Source organism: Hirundo rustica, chromosome 3, assembly GCF_015227805.2.
Source record: "Hirundo rustica isolate bHirRus1 chromosome 3, bHirRus1.pri.v3, whole genome shotgun sequence".
Classification (NCBI taxonomy): domain Eukaryota; kingdom Metazoa; phylum Chordata; class Aves; order Passeriformes; family Hirundinidae; genus Hirundo; species Hirundo rustica.
The window spans coordinates 47,978,973-47,989,838 of NC_053452.1; the positions used below are offsets into that span (position 1 = coordinate 47,978,973).

Genomic DNA, 10,866 nt, shown 5'->3' on the forward strand with positions numbered 1-10,866 from the left:
CGAGAAACAGATTGTACTTATCGTATTATCAAAAAACTACTGTCAGTTTACAAATACATTAGGCAGGAGTATTTCTCATGTAAGGAAAGGTCCTGAGTTCAAAACCCAAGAGAGTTAAAAGTGAACCCTAACACGTGACAGCATAGCAGTCTCCCCTTTCAGAAGTCTGAAGACCAAATACCAGCTATTGCCCAATGTCTTCCTTACTTCTTTAAATACCCAACTTTCGTACCACCTTTCATACGTATAGACTTGTGTCACTGCATACATGCAGTATGACGACTTAAACAAAAACATGCAATCCTTATAATCAAATTTTATCTCATAACAACAAAGTCTAAAATTATAGCTAGCCATTAACAATTAGATTATGAAAGGAGATTTGCATGAGAAATGCCTCACCCTGAAATCTCTGCAGAATGATCTAAAATACAGCATGTGGAAGTACCCTACAGCTGCCTTCCTCCTGCAAAGCCTTTTACTGCTCTTTCTTCCATAATTTTTCAGATATTCCAGCTTGTCTAGCCCTCTAGACCACCTGAATCTTAGTAAGGTTCTCAGCATCACAACTCAGCACCTGCTCTTTCTTTCCTTGCATTGCTACCAGTCACGACGTCTCCCTCATGTTACTTCAGCAGAATCATCTTCTAATTATCAACTTTCACTAGCCTCTTTTTCTCCTCAGATTACTCAGATGTAATCGGTTTGTCTCTCCAATAGCCCTGCTGTACCCATCAGATCTCAAATTCAGCCATACGTTCATCTTTGTTGATGGCAGCAGCCTCAGGTTAACCTTTCTCAAAAGGAAACTTTCCACCTTAGTGTGGACAGTAAACCTCTGAAAGGCAAGAACCTGACTGCTGCAGCAGCCCTCTCATTAGAGTGTAGAACTGAACCAAGACACAGACTTCTTGTTTATCACAGCATGAAAAGGATCCTGGTTTATTCCTCTTTACAGCTCAGCCATCCTGACTCCAACTATCCATTGACTTCAGTCACTTCCAAATATGGACCTCATTACATGGCCCATCTTTGAGACCATGTAAACAAAATGTCTGGCAGTAGTGAAATAAAACCATTATGCCCAAGTGCATATACATGTTTATATGTATTCCTATTTATGTCATGGCGACTCCACACTTTTCTTCATGCTGTTTGTACCTTCATGTGCACCGGAATCAATCAGCTTCAGCCCCAGCAGTTCTATTAGTTTTTATCTCCCAGCATTTTCTAAAAGTGGCTGCTGGTGACTTATATAAATAAAAGCAGCTTTTTACAGGAACAACAGATTTATAACTTTAATAAGACTGCCTTCCTTCCTGCATTAAAGTCTACAGTACATGACAAATCACGTTAAGCAAGCTGGTATCAAATCTGAAGCCAAATGCATTTTTGAGCCAAATCTTAATTCTCTGAAGAGCTTCAAGCATGTTTTGGAGATGTTAAATTATTGATAAGGAAAATCAATTCTTTTTCCAGCTCAGGCAATGTCATACAGTCAAAGTAGATGCAACAGCTAAGGCAGATTTTCTGTTTTATTTACTTCATGACCCTTTAGAATTAAATGACCTACTTTTTTTCCTCTTTAGAATCCTGATAAACAGTCACTACTGACAGCTTAACAACTTCTGTTAACTTCAGATAAGAATAAAAGATTTGTCTGAAAACAGACTGTCAGAAACAGACAAGAAAAACACAAGACACCAGCATACTCCTAAGTGTATTTATTAAACTCATATTATTCCACCAATATCATTAAACCTGGACACTTCAGCAAATAAACTGCAATGTGTTCTGATCTGACTATGAACAGCTTCCTCAAAGGGTCTGAAATAATAAAACATGTTCCATCCACGAAGGCAACAAAATGGCAAACAATCCTGAGAGAAAGCTGGCAAATAGCAAGAATAGCTCTTTGCAAACTTTTCCAAACTAAAAAATTAGTAGTATCTACTTCATACTTTCAAGTTATTTCAGTCCTAGTGATTCTATTCAGCATCTATCTCCTAGCTTTTCCAGAGAAAAGCTTGGGCACAACAATGGATATCATGACGGAAGCATTTTTAAAAGTATCCCAAACATTATAGCACAAGATACATAAAAGAGGGAACAAAACAAAATGTTACCAATCTTTCCTGGTCTAAAGTAGAACACCAGTAGCGAGTAAGCAATTATTTACCAAGGATCAACAACCACCCTCATTCCCTTTCCCAGAAACATCCTAACAATCAGTTTTAGGACTTAATGATATCATACGGTGAGTTAATAGAGAACTCCCTTGAGATTTCCTATTGAAGATGTCCAGTTTAGTAAAAAATATGCAAGCATCTGACAGAGGAAAAACCAGCTCTCCAGGTTAGTCAGTTACTAGGCTTCTCCCACTGGATACCTCAGACTATAGCCCATTGTACTGTTACACACAGAAGAACAGCCTTAACAGATAAAAATTAATAGGTGTGTGCACACAAACAAAAATATCTTTTGTCCCCTGAATATCCTACCAGTTAGGCCACCCTCCAAGACGCCTCTGCCAAATGCAAAAGATCTGTTCGCAGTTCTTTGACGGGTGTCCCCAGAACTGAGAAAAAACAGATTCTTTTCTGTAAGTGATGTGAACCAGCAACGCTACTGCTCTCAAAATGTTCCCAAATGAAACCATTTAGCAAAAAGAGTGCGGTAGCAATTAACTACTAAACAAGCAAACGCATATTTTTGATGACTAAAGCATCTCCAAGAAAATCCCTTCTAAGTTCTAATATGAAACCCGCAATAGTGGTAAGTAACAAACGCCTGTTTTTCAATCAGCCGCAATTCAAATGTGCGATGGCAAATATCCAGACAGGAAAACTATCTGAAAAGCATACAAAACAGGCCCGCAAAATAGAGTGGGATGAATTCCTTTGTTTTAAGTAACTCTCTCTAAGCTCCAATTTTTACGATACTGTTTCTGATCTAATTAAATCAGAAATCTGCTGTGGCAGGAAGCTCACCTAAGCGCTCTAGAGAGAGCTCATACGTCTAGGCAAAACACAGCCACTTGCGGAAGGTAAATAACAGATGTTGTTTTTCCTTCTCCTTTTTACTTAACTACTACTGCACCTGCCGCCTCTCTGCCCGCGGAGCCCGACAGCTCCCGGCAGGGTGAGGTGGCAATGGGCAGCGGTGGTGCCGGCGGCAGCGCGGGTGGCGATGCCCCGCAGCTCTGCCCGGACACCGGCGCTCATGCCCTGCCAGGCTCCCGGCCCGCAGCGGAAGCACCGCTGCCGATCACCCCAGGGGCCGCGCCCTCGCCCAGCGGCGCCGCAGGCCCCGGCCCCGGCCCCGGCCCCTCTCCCGGCCCCAGCCCCTCTCCCGGCCCGGGCCGAGGAGCGCCGGGCCCCGCCACTCGGGCACGGCTCCGGCGCGCAGCGCGCAGGCGCGGGGCCGCCTCTTCCCCGTGCGCACCGGCGGAAGCCGCACCGAGCGCGGCCCCCGCGCCCTCTCCGCGCCGGGAGCGCCCGAGCCCCGCGTGTCCCCGCTCCCGCATTCCCCCACCCCGCGCGGAAGGGATGGCGGAGGCGGGCGCGGCCCTGCTCGCGGGGCTGCTGGCGAGGCTGGCGCTGGTGCTGTACGGGCTGTACCAGGACCGCGCCATGCGGGTGCGCTACACCGACGTCGACTACCGGGTGTTCACGGACGCGGCGCGGCTGGTGACCGAGGGGCGCTCGCCCTACCGGCGGGCCACGTACCGCTACACGCCGCTCCTGGCCTGGCTCCTGACGCCCAACGTGCTTCTCGCCGAGCCCTTCGGGAAGCTGCTCTTCGTGGCCGGCGACCTGGCGGCCGCTGTCGTCGCCTACCGGGCCCTGCGGCGCCGGGGGGCCGCCGCCCGCCTCGCCTGTGGGTGCTGCGCCGCCGCCTGGCTCCTCAACCCCCTGCCCATGGCCGTGTCCAGCCGGGGCAACGCGGAGGCGCTGGTGGCCCTGCTGGTGCTCGCCACCCTGTACTGGGTGGAGGCGGGCAGCGTGGGCAAGGCGGCCGTGTGCTACGGGCTGGCCGTGCACATGAAAATATATCCCCTGACCTACGTGCTGCCCATAGCGCTCCGCCTGCGCGCCGGGCCGGGCCGCGGGGAAGGCGAGCTGGATGCGCCGGGTGACAAAACGCCAAAGCTCACGTTTATGGCGCGCCTCTGGCACCTTTTTGTAAAGATGCTGAACCGCGACGTGCTGCTGTTTGGAACAGTTGCCGGATCAGTGCTGGCTTCCTTGACTGTGACATTTTATCACCTCTATGGCTGGGAGTTTTTGGAGCATGCCTATCTCTATCACCTGACTAGGAGGGATATCCGGCATAACTTCTCTCCCTATTTCTACATGTTGTACTTGACAGCGGAGAGTAAATGGAGTTTTGCCCTTGGGCTCGCAGCTTTTCTTCCCCAGCTGCTTTTGCTCCTGGTTGTGTCCCTAGCGTTCTACAGAGACCTTGCCTTCAGTTGTTTCCTACACACTGCTATTTTTGTGACTTTTAACAAAGTATGCACATCCCAGTACTTTGTCTGGTATCTTTGCCTTTTGCCCCTCGTAATGCCTAGTATTAAGATGTCCTGGCGTCGGGGCGTGCTGCTTCTCTTTCTGTGGTTCATCGGACAAGGCCTGTGGCTCACTCCTGCATACTTTTTGGAGTTCAAAGGGTATAACACTTTCTTATTTATATGGTTGGCAGGCTTGCTTTTCCTTTTAATTAATAGCCTCATAATTGTTCAGATTATTTCACATTATCAAAAAGAAGCACAAGTTGCAAGAAAACTGAAACAACGGTAATAAACTGACCAAAATCCAGAAACAGCCCTGCTGTCCTTGATAAGGCATCGTGTTATCACCAGCACTTCATTTAACAAAAGTGCACCTAAGTTGTACTAGAGCCCAGTGTGTGTAAATGTTACTGTTTCAGGGCTGTGAGAGCACTGATTGGCCTCAGTTGCCCTGAGCAGTGTCAGCAGGTGTACCCATCTCCTGTGTGGGTCTTGAAACTGTGCTGCAACTCTCTCTCCAACACTGCCTCCAGCTCTGTCCTCCCACTCCTGACTAGAATCCCTGGAAGTACCCTGGACCAGTTCATCATTTAACTGTTTGGGGCTCTGATGAATGGGCTCTACCCATCTGCACTGACTGTCTTCACCTGCCATCTCCAGAAGCAGTGGGATTGTGCCCTGCTCTTTGTTCCCTGGCCTCCCTCAGTTCCTGCTCATACTCCCTCATGGAGTAGCCCTGGCACCCTTTTTCTCATTCTCTGCTTGTTGAGAACTTTGGCTTTTGAATAACACAGAATATTACAAAGGTGGAGTTTGGTTATAAAATGGGAGTTTGACAGTTTTGTACATTCCAGTAGGTCGGTGGGGTGTTTGGCAAGGCAATCGCTCAGCTTTTACAGTGGGGTTTATTTTTTCTTTTGTTTCCACATTAACATTTTAGCTGTGCACTGTTTGTGGCCTGTACTTGGTCTTTATGTCATTAACTCTTAGAGACTTTTAATTTATTTTGGAATTCAGATATGCCTCTTTTTCACTTATTTTTGCATATTCTATTTGAATTTTTGAATAAATTCATTCCACTTGCCATGGAGGAAGATTTTCCCATATACCTGTCTTGGATCACAGAGATGTATAAAGCTTAAATATTTATTTCTTCCTGCCAGGTTCTTGAAAAGAGGTCACTGCTCAGATTGCAGTTAATGTAGGGTTATTGTGGGTGTTAACAGTAGCAAATGCAGAGTCAAAGGTTAGATTGGCACCTGTGACCCAAAAGCACTAAAGTTTAGACCAAAATAGTAATTGGAAATGTTGTTTCTCAGTGGTTCTGTTTCTCTGCTATTAAAAAAAAAATGAAAAAATGAAAGGAGTTGAGGAAATTGAGCAGTTGCCAGAAGAAAAGGGAAGTTTTGAAATAGAAAGCTCAGCAACTTGTCAAAACACATTTTTTCCCTTAGGAGACACAGGAAGATTTGGAATTGAGTGCCAAGTGATAGTGAGGGGAGACCAGAGCCATTTTGGAATCAATACTCTCAAGAACATCCCATAAGAGGTCTGATGTACACAGCTTTTGACAGAGGTGGAAACTGACAAGGTATTTTAGTAAAATCTTGTTTAAATAGGCCTATGCCAAATAGAAGAATTACCATATTTGCCTCACCTTTTAGTTACATCCAGTGGGAAAATGAAACCCCTAGTGTGTAACACAGAGCAGGGCTTCAAGGCTTCTACCACGTAGTGGAATTCCCAGTGATGTCACTGGGAAAGGGTATGGCCAAGTGGATTTGCCATGCTGCCTCTGAACCCTGGTGTCTCCTGAGGCAGCCCTTCTTCCTCAGGGCTGCAGGGACTTCCAGCTACCTCACATACGGGATTTCCTTTCCTGGTTGTAGAACTATCTCATGAGATGGAATTACAGTATTTTGATCTATGAACTTTTCCCATTGCTTCTCAGCCCCATTGAAGTCGTTGTATGAAAGGAAAGGAAATCCCTGAGCCCCCACAGCCCAGAGCCAAAGGGCATGTTATCAGAAGGTATGACCATGTCCTTATACCACTCTGGCCCAATTTAGACATTTCAGTGTGTTAGAAGGACTATTTCCCTGTGATTTCCATGGTCAGAGTACTGGGGGCATGTTTCTGCTTCCCCACTGGAATGCTTTTCTCTGCCATGTGCCGTCTCACTTGCCTTCAGACTATGAAAATCCTGACAGCCTTTTTGTAAATCCAGAAATTGGAGAAGGCAGTGGATGTTCTTTTGACTGTCTTGGTTTTTGGGGCACTTGTTTTGGAGGCGCTGATTTCCTTCTTTTTCTAGGATAAAGAATGTTTTATACACCAGCTTGTCTATATCTTCCACTAGAGGTGTATCAGTCCAAAAAATGGTGGCATAAGCCACTTGCACACAGTTTTATATTAATCAGCAAGACATTTTATGTGTGCTGTGGGTGTGTGGAGCAAAATCATACCATGTGGCTTTATTCTCCAAGGCAGAGTTGGATATACTCAGGTTCAGTGGAAGACTGAAGTGGCTCTTCTTGCAGTACTTCTGCTCACTCTGTCCTGATGTCCAGGCAATGGCTCATTTTCCTTGGCAGCTGATCTTCCATTATCTGTTAGACATTTTTGTGTTGCCAGAAGCATGTTTTCTTCCCCAGAGCAATGTTCTGTATCACTCTAACAGACCTACTTATGATGTTTGCGGACATTTCCACACCTCTGTTTTCCCTTCCTGTTGGCAGAGAAAGCAAATGCAAGCCAAAAGGCATTTCTAGCCTCAAAAACCTTCCACAAAAACCAGCATTTTAAATTACTGTGTTCATGACAGAATTGCAATTTTTTTAGGTAAGAAGTAATTTCCTTATGAAAAATATGTGCTTGACTTGTTAATAGCTAAATCATTTTGAAAAGGAAAATTTTTCAGCAATTTGGCGTCATTTTTCAGAATACAAATTCTGAAGCAGCAATAGGAACTGAAGGGTACCTTCCCTTTGCAGGTCAGTACCAGTCCTACAGTGATGATTTGAGAAAGCCATGCATAAGCAAGTTATAAAAAGGCTTTACAGTCATCATTTTAATAATCCAGGATGAGTCCCTCTTTTTACAGTTGTTTTCTAAATCACCCAAATGTGTTTGCAATTCAGAAGTAATTCAAGTGACTCATAAAAAGCTGGATAAGAGGGATAAACTGAAGGAGACAAACAAAAAGATATTTGAGAGTTTAGATCTGGCAAATTGCTTTTAAAAATGATTCCATAGTTAAATGGAATTGAATAAATTTATTCATTTTAAAAAAGGTTTAAAATAATTTAATGGAGTACCAAAAAAGTTAGAGTTCTTGAACAAGTTATGTTGAACAGTTATAATGTCCTTAAAATGTACCAAATTCATTTCCTATGGAACATTTATTGCTTTTGATGCTGTTCAGATTATTTTGCTTAATAACTTTGTGTCCATTTATCCTCTTGTAATCAGGAACTGAAGTGTGTGAAAGTTAGTATTCCTTCCTTATCACGGCTTGAAAAACTGTAATGCTGACTGCTTTGCTTTTAAAAGGTTGAAATATCCACTGAAATGTGTCTCATCTGCAGAAAATTCACATTGCACTGAAACTGGCCCTTCAGCACAAAGTGCAAGAGGTGAAAGAGAAAGGGAAAGAAAAATCAAGTTTTTGCCTCAATTTTTACACTGTAGCCTATTGTCTAAAGACTCATGACTGGATTCTCAGGTGACTTAAGGCAAAGCTCAGCATTTAACAGTGGTTTGCTTTAAAGTTTATAAATGCAATTATTAAAAAAGCAGGGTAAGCCAAAATATAATAATAAATATTTCCTACCGTTTTAGTGTGAGGATGCTGAATTACCATCTATGATACAATGTACTTTGTCCTTACTAAGTTTTTGCAAGTTACTTGCATTGTATTGACTCCTGTAATAGTAAAGAAAGCAGTTAGGTGTCCTAAACTGAGCTCATTAGTTATCTTTTTCAAAGATAACCATGAGGCTTTTACATTTAACAGCAAGGAGAGACTCCAACATGTTTCATAATGTTGTATAGAGAAAGTAAATGTTAAAAGGGAGTAAATTATGAGCAAATGGTGTGCTTTTTTTTTTATCTGAGAAGAATGAGTCATCTTATTTAAAAGGGCTGCAGAAATACATAGTGAACACAGGGAACCTCAAAATACATGAGGTATTCCTCATATATTGCAGAATGCATGTCCTAGTGATAGCAGCTTTATGGAATAGGATTACCCTGAATTTAGGACAAACCCTTTACTCCGGCTGAAACCCAACCACTCAAGCAGTTTTCTTGCTTCAGAGCTTATTTATGTGCGCTATACTCACAAGCCCGAACATTTACCTGCACATACAGAAGCAAAAAGAAAAATCCCAGTCAATACACCTTTGAATAACATTTTTCAGAGCTGCCCTCTGTAAAATAGGTTCCTTCGATATTTCTTATATTTAGCACTCAGAATCTCTAGTGACTCTAAAAATGCTTTACATAATTTTGATGCATATGGAAAATAAATTCATATGCTGCAGGGATCTTGAGGTGTAATAGACACAATAAAGAACCAAGCAGTTATGTGTTTGAAGGTGCACATTCCACCGGTATCCTGATGTTCTTCGTTATAAAATCTGCACTAGTCAGATTTGCGTAGGAGACTTGTTTCAGTCTTTATGCATGATGAATGAGGTCAGAGACCTACATATTGTACTAGTGAAAATATCAGAAAGATAAAAATTTCTCTTGATGCAGTACCATTATTTTGAGGTTGTTTTCAATTATATTTCCTTTAAGACACTAATAAACTGATGCAATAAATTCATGCAACTGTTGCACGCATTTTTAATAGCTGAAATGTCTCTTTTTCTTTAGTGTGGTGAAGAGGACCAAAATTTGTCATTTTTTAATGGTGTAAGTTGATAGTACTTTGAGCAGAATTCCCATGACTTGGTGCATTCTGATGCATGCTGAGAGGAGCAGGGGTTTCTGCATAAGAGGTCACTTGCCGGGCTGCAGTCTTACTTCATGTGTAGATAAAGCTTTAGCTGCAGTCTCTTATTCTTCGAGCTTAACTTTCAGACATTAATGATCTCTTCAGATAAAACACTTCATAGCTTGCACATAAAGAAATTACACATAAGAGATCGTCCCTATTTTTCATGGAAATTGGTGGGGAAGCCAGCTAGGACATCTGTGGGAGAAATGCCGAAAAGAAATGTCTGTATCTGATTAGCTACAAAGACAACTTCAGCCTTGGAAATCAGCTGAAATGCAGCCAAATTGAGCAGTAAGCCCATACTGTGAATTTCCTGTTCTTTACATGAAGGGTATTTGATCAAAAGTGCTTTCCCATTTTACAGGAGGAAAATGGGATCTTGATAGCAATTGTCAGGGTGGGTGAATATGACTTTCCTTCCTTAACATTGTCATAGGGTCTATAGAATGTTATATGCTACAGTAGCACTTGTGGAGTTGTACAGGTGTGACTTGCATAAGCTAGTATTAGGCAATATTGTTAGTGTAGCAAGTGGTTATTAGTAAGCAGTTACTCTGAAACTGCTTTTTGAAGGTTAACTCAAGTCAAACCTGATTCCTGCTTCACAAGTCAGCAGCTGTGTTAATTGAGATGGTACTGTTTTGACAGTAATTTTCCAAAGAGGACTGCACACTGTGGCCCACATGCTTCCACTCTGTACAGAAGAACATCATTTCAAATCCCCTGGGGATCTGACAGTCAACATTTTTTTAATCTATCCTATGTCTCTCCTGGCTGATCCAATAGATTGAATTAGTCAGGAAGCAGGCTTAGAAAACAAAGTGGAAAACAAAGTACAAATATCCTCCCCTTATTTTCCACCCCGCACAGTGTGAATATGTTGAATGATTAAGATTATCTTGTGGAAGAACAGAGTGCCATTTGAGCTAGGTGTTAGAGTACTTTGTTAATATGCACTATTTTACCCAAGTGTGTCTGAGCGAAAATTGACTGGTTGGGCTACCTGGACTTCTGTCAAATGAAAATAAAGCTACTGATAATTTATGTCGGCTTCAATGTTAGCACTGTTTTGTCATGTCTTTCTGAGATATATACATATATGTGTGTGTGTGTAAAACAGAGTAACTAAAAAGAGCAATGCTTGTAAATTTTAGTTTCAAGCTTTCCTTACTCAAAGTCTTTGGAGGACACGTACAGCCATATACTCACTAAAAGAGAACAAATGCTATATCAGAGAGAATAATTAATTGATAACTGATTATGTTCTTCCTGCAGCTGACACCTTTGCGAAGAAAGTAGCACTTTTTTTTTATACAGTCTGGAAATTTACATGAATAACAAGTACTTC

General features: G+C 42.7%; 1 protein-coding gene across 1 annotated transcript; it reads left to right on the plus strand.

The window, feature by feature from the left end:
- The first annotated feature begins 3,510 nt into the window (after positions 1 to 3,510).
- PIGM (phosphatidylinositol glycan anchor biosynthesis class M) lies at positions 3,511 to 10,366 on the plus strand. The gene has a single exon (XM_040057721.1). The coding sequence runs from the start codon at positions 3,549 to 3,551 to the stop codon at positions 4,800 to 4,802; it is 1,254 nt and encodes a 417-aa protein (XP_039913655.1). The 5' UTR covers positions 3,511 to 3,548; the 3' UTR covers positions 4,803 to 10,366.
- The last annotated feature ends 500 nt before the right edge of the window (positions 10,367 to 10,866 follow it).

What these genes read in the sequence shown, in the direction of transcription:
- PIGM (XM_040057721.1), top strand. Translation starts at nt 3,549, where the DNA reads ATGGCGGAGGCGGGCGCGGCCCTGCTCGCGGGGCTGCTGGCGAGGCTG.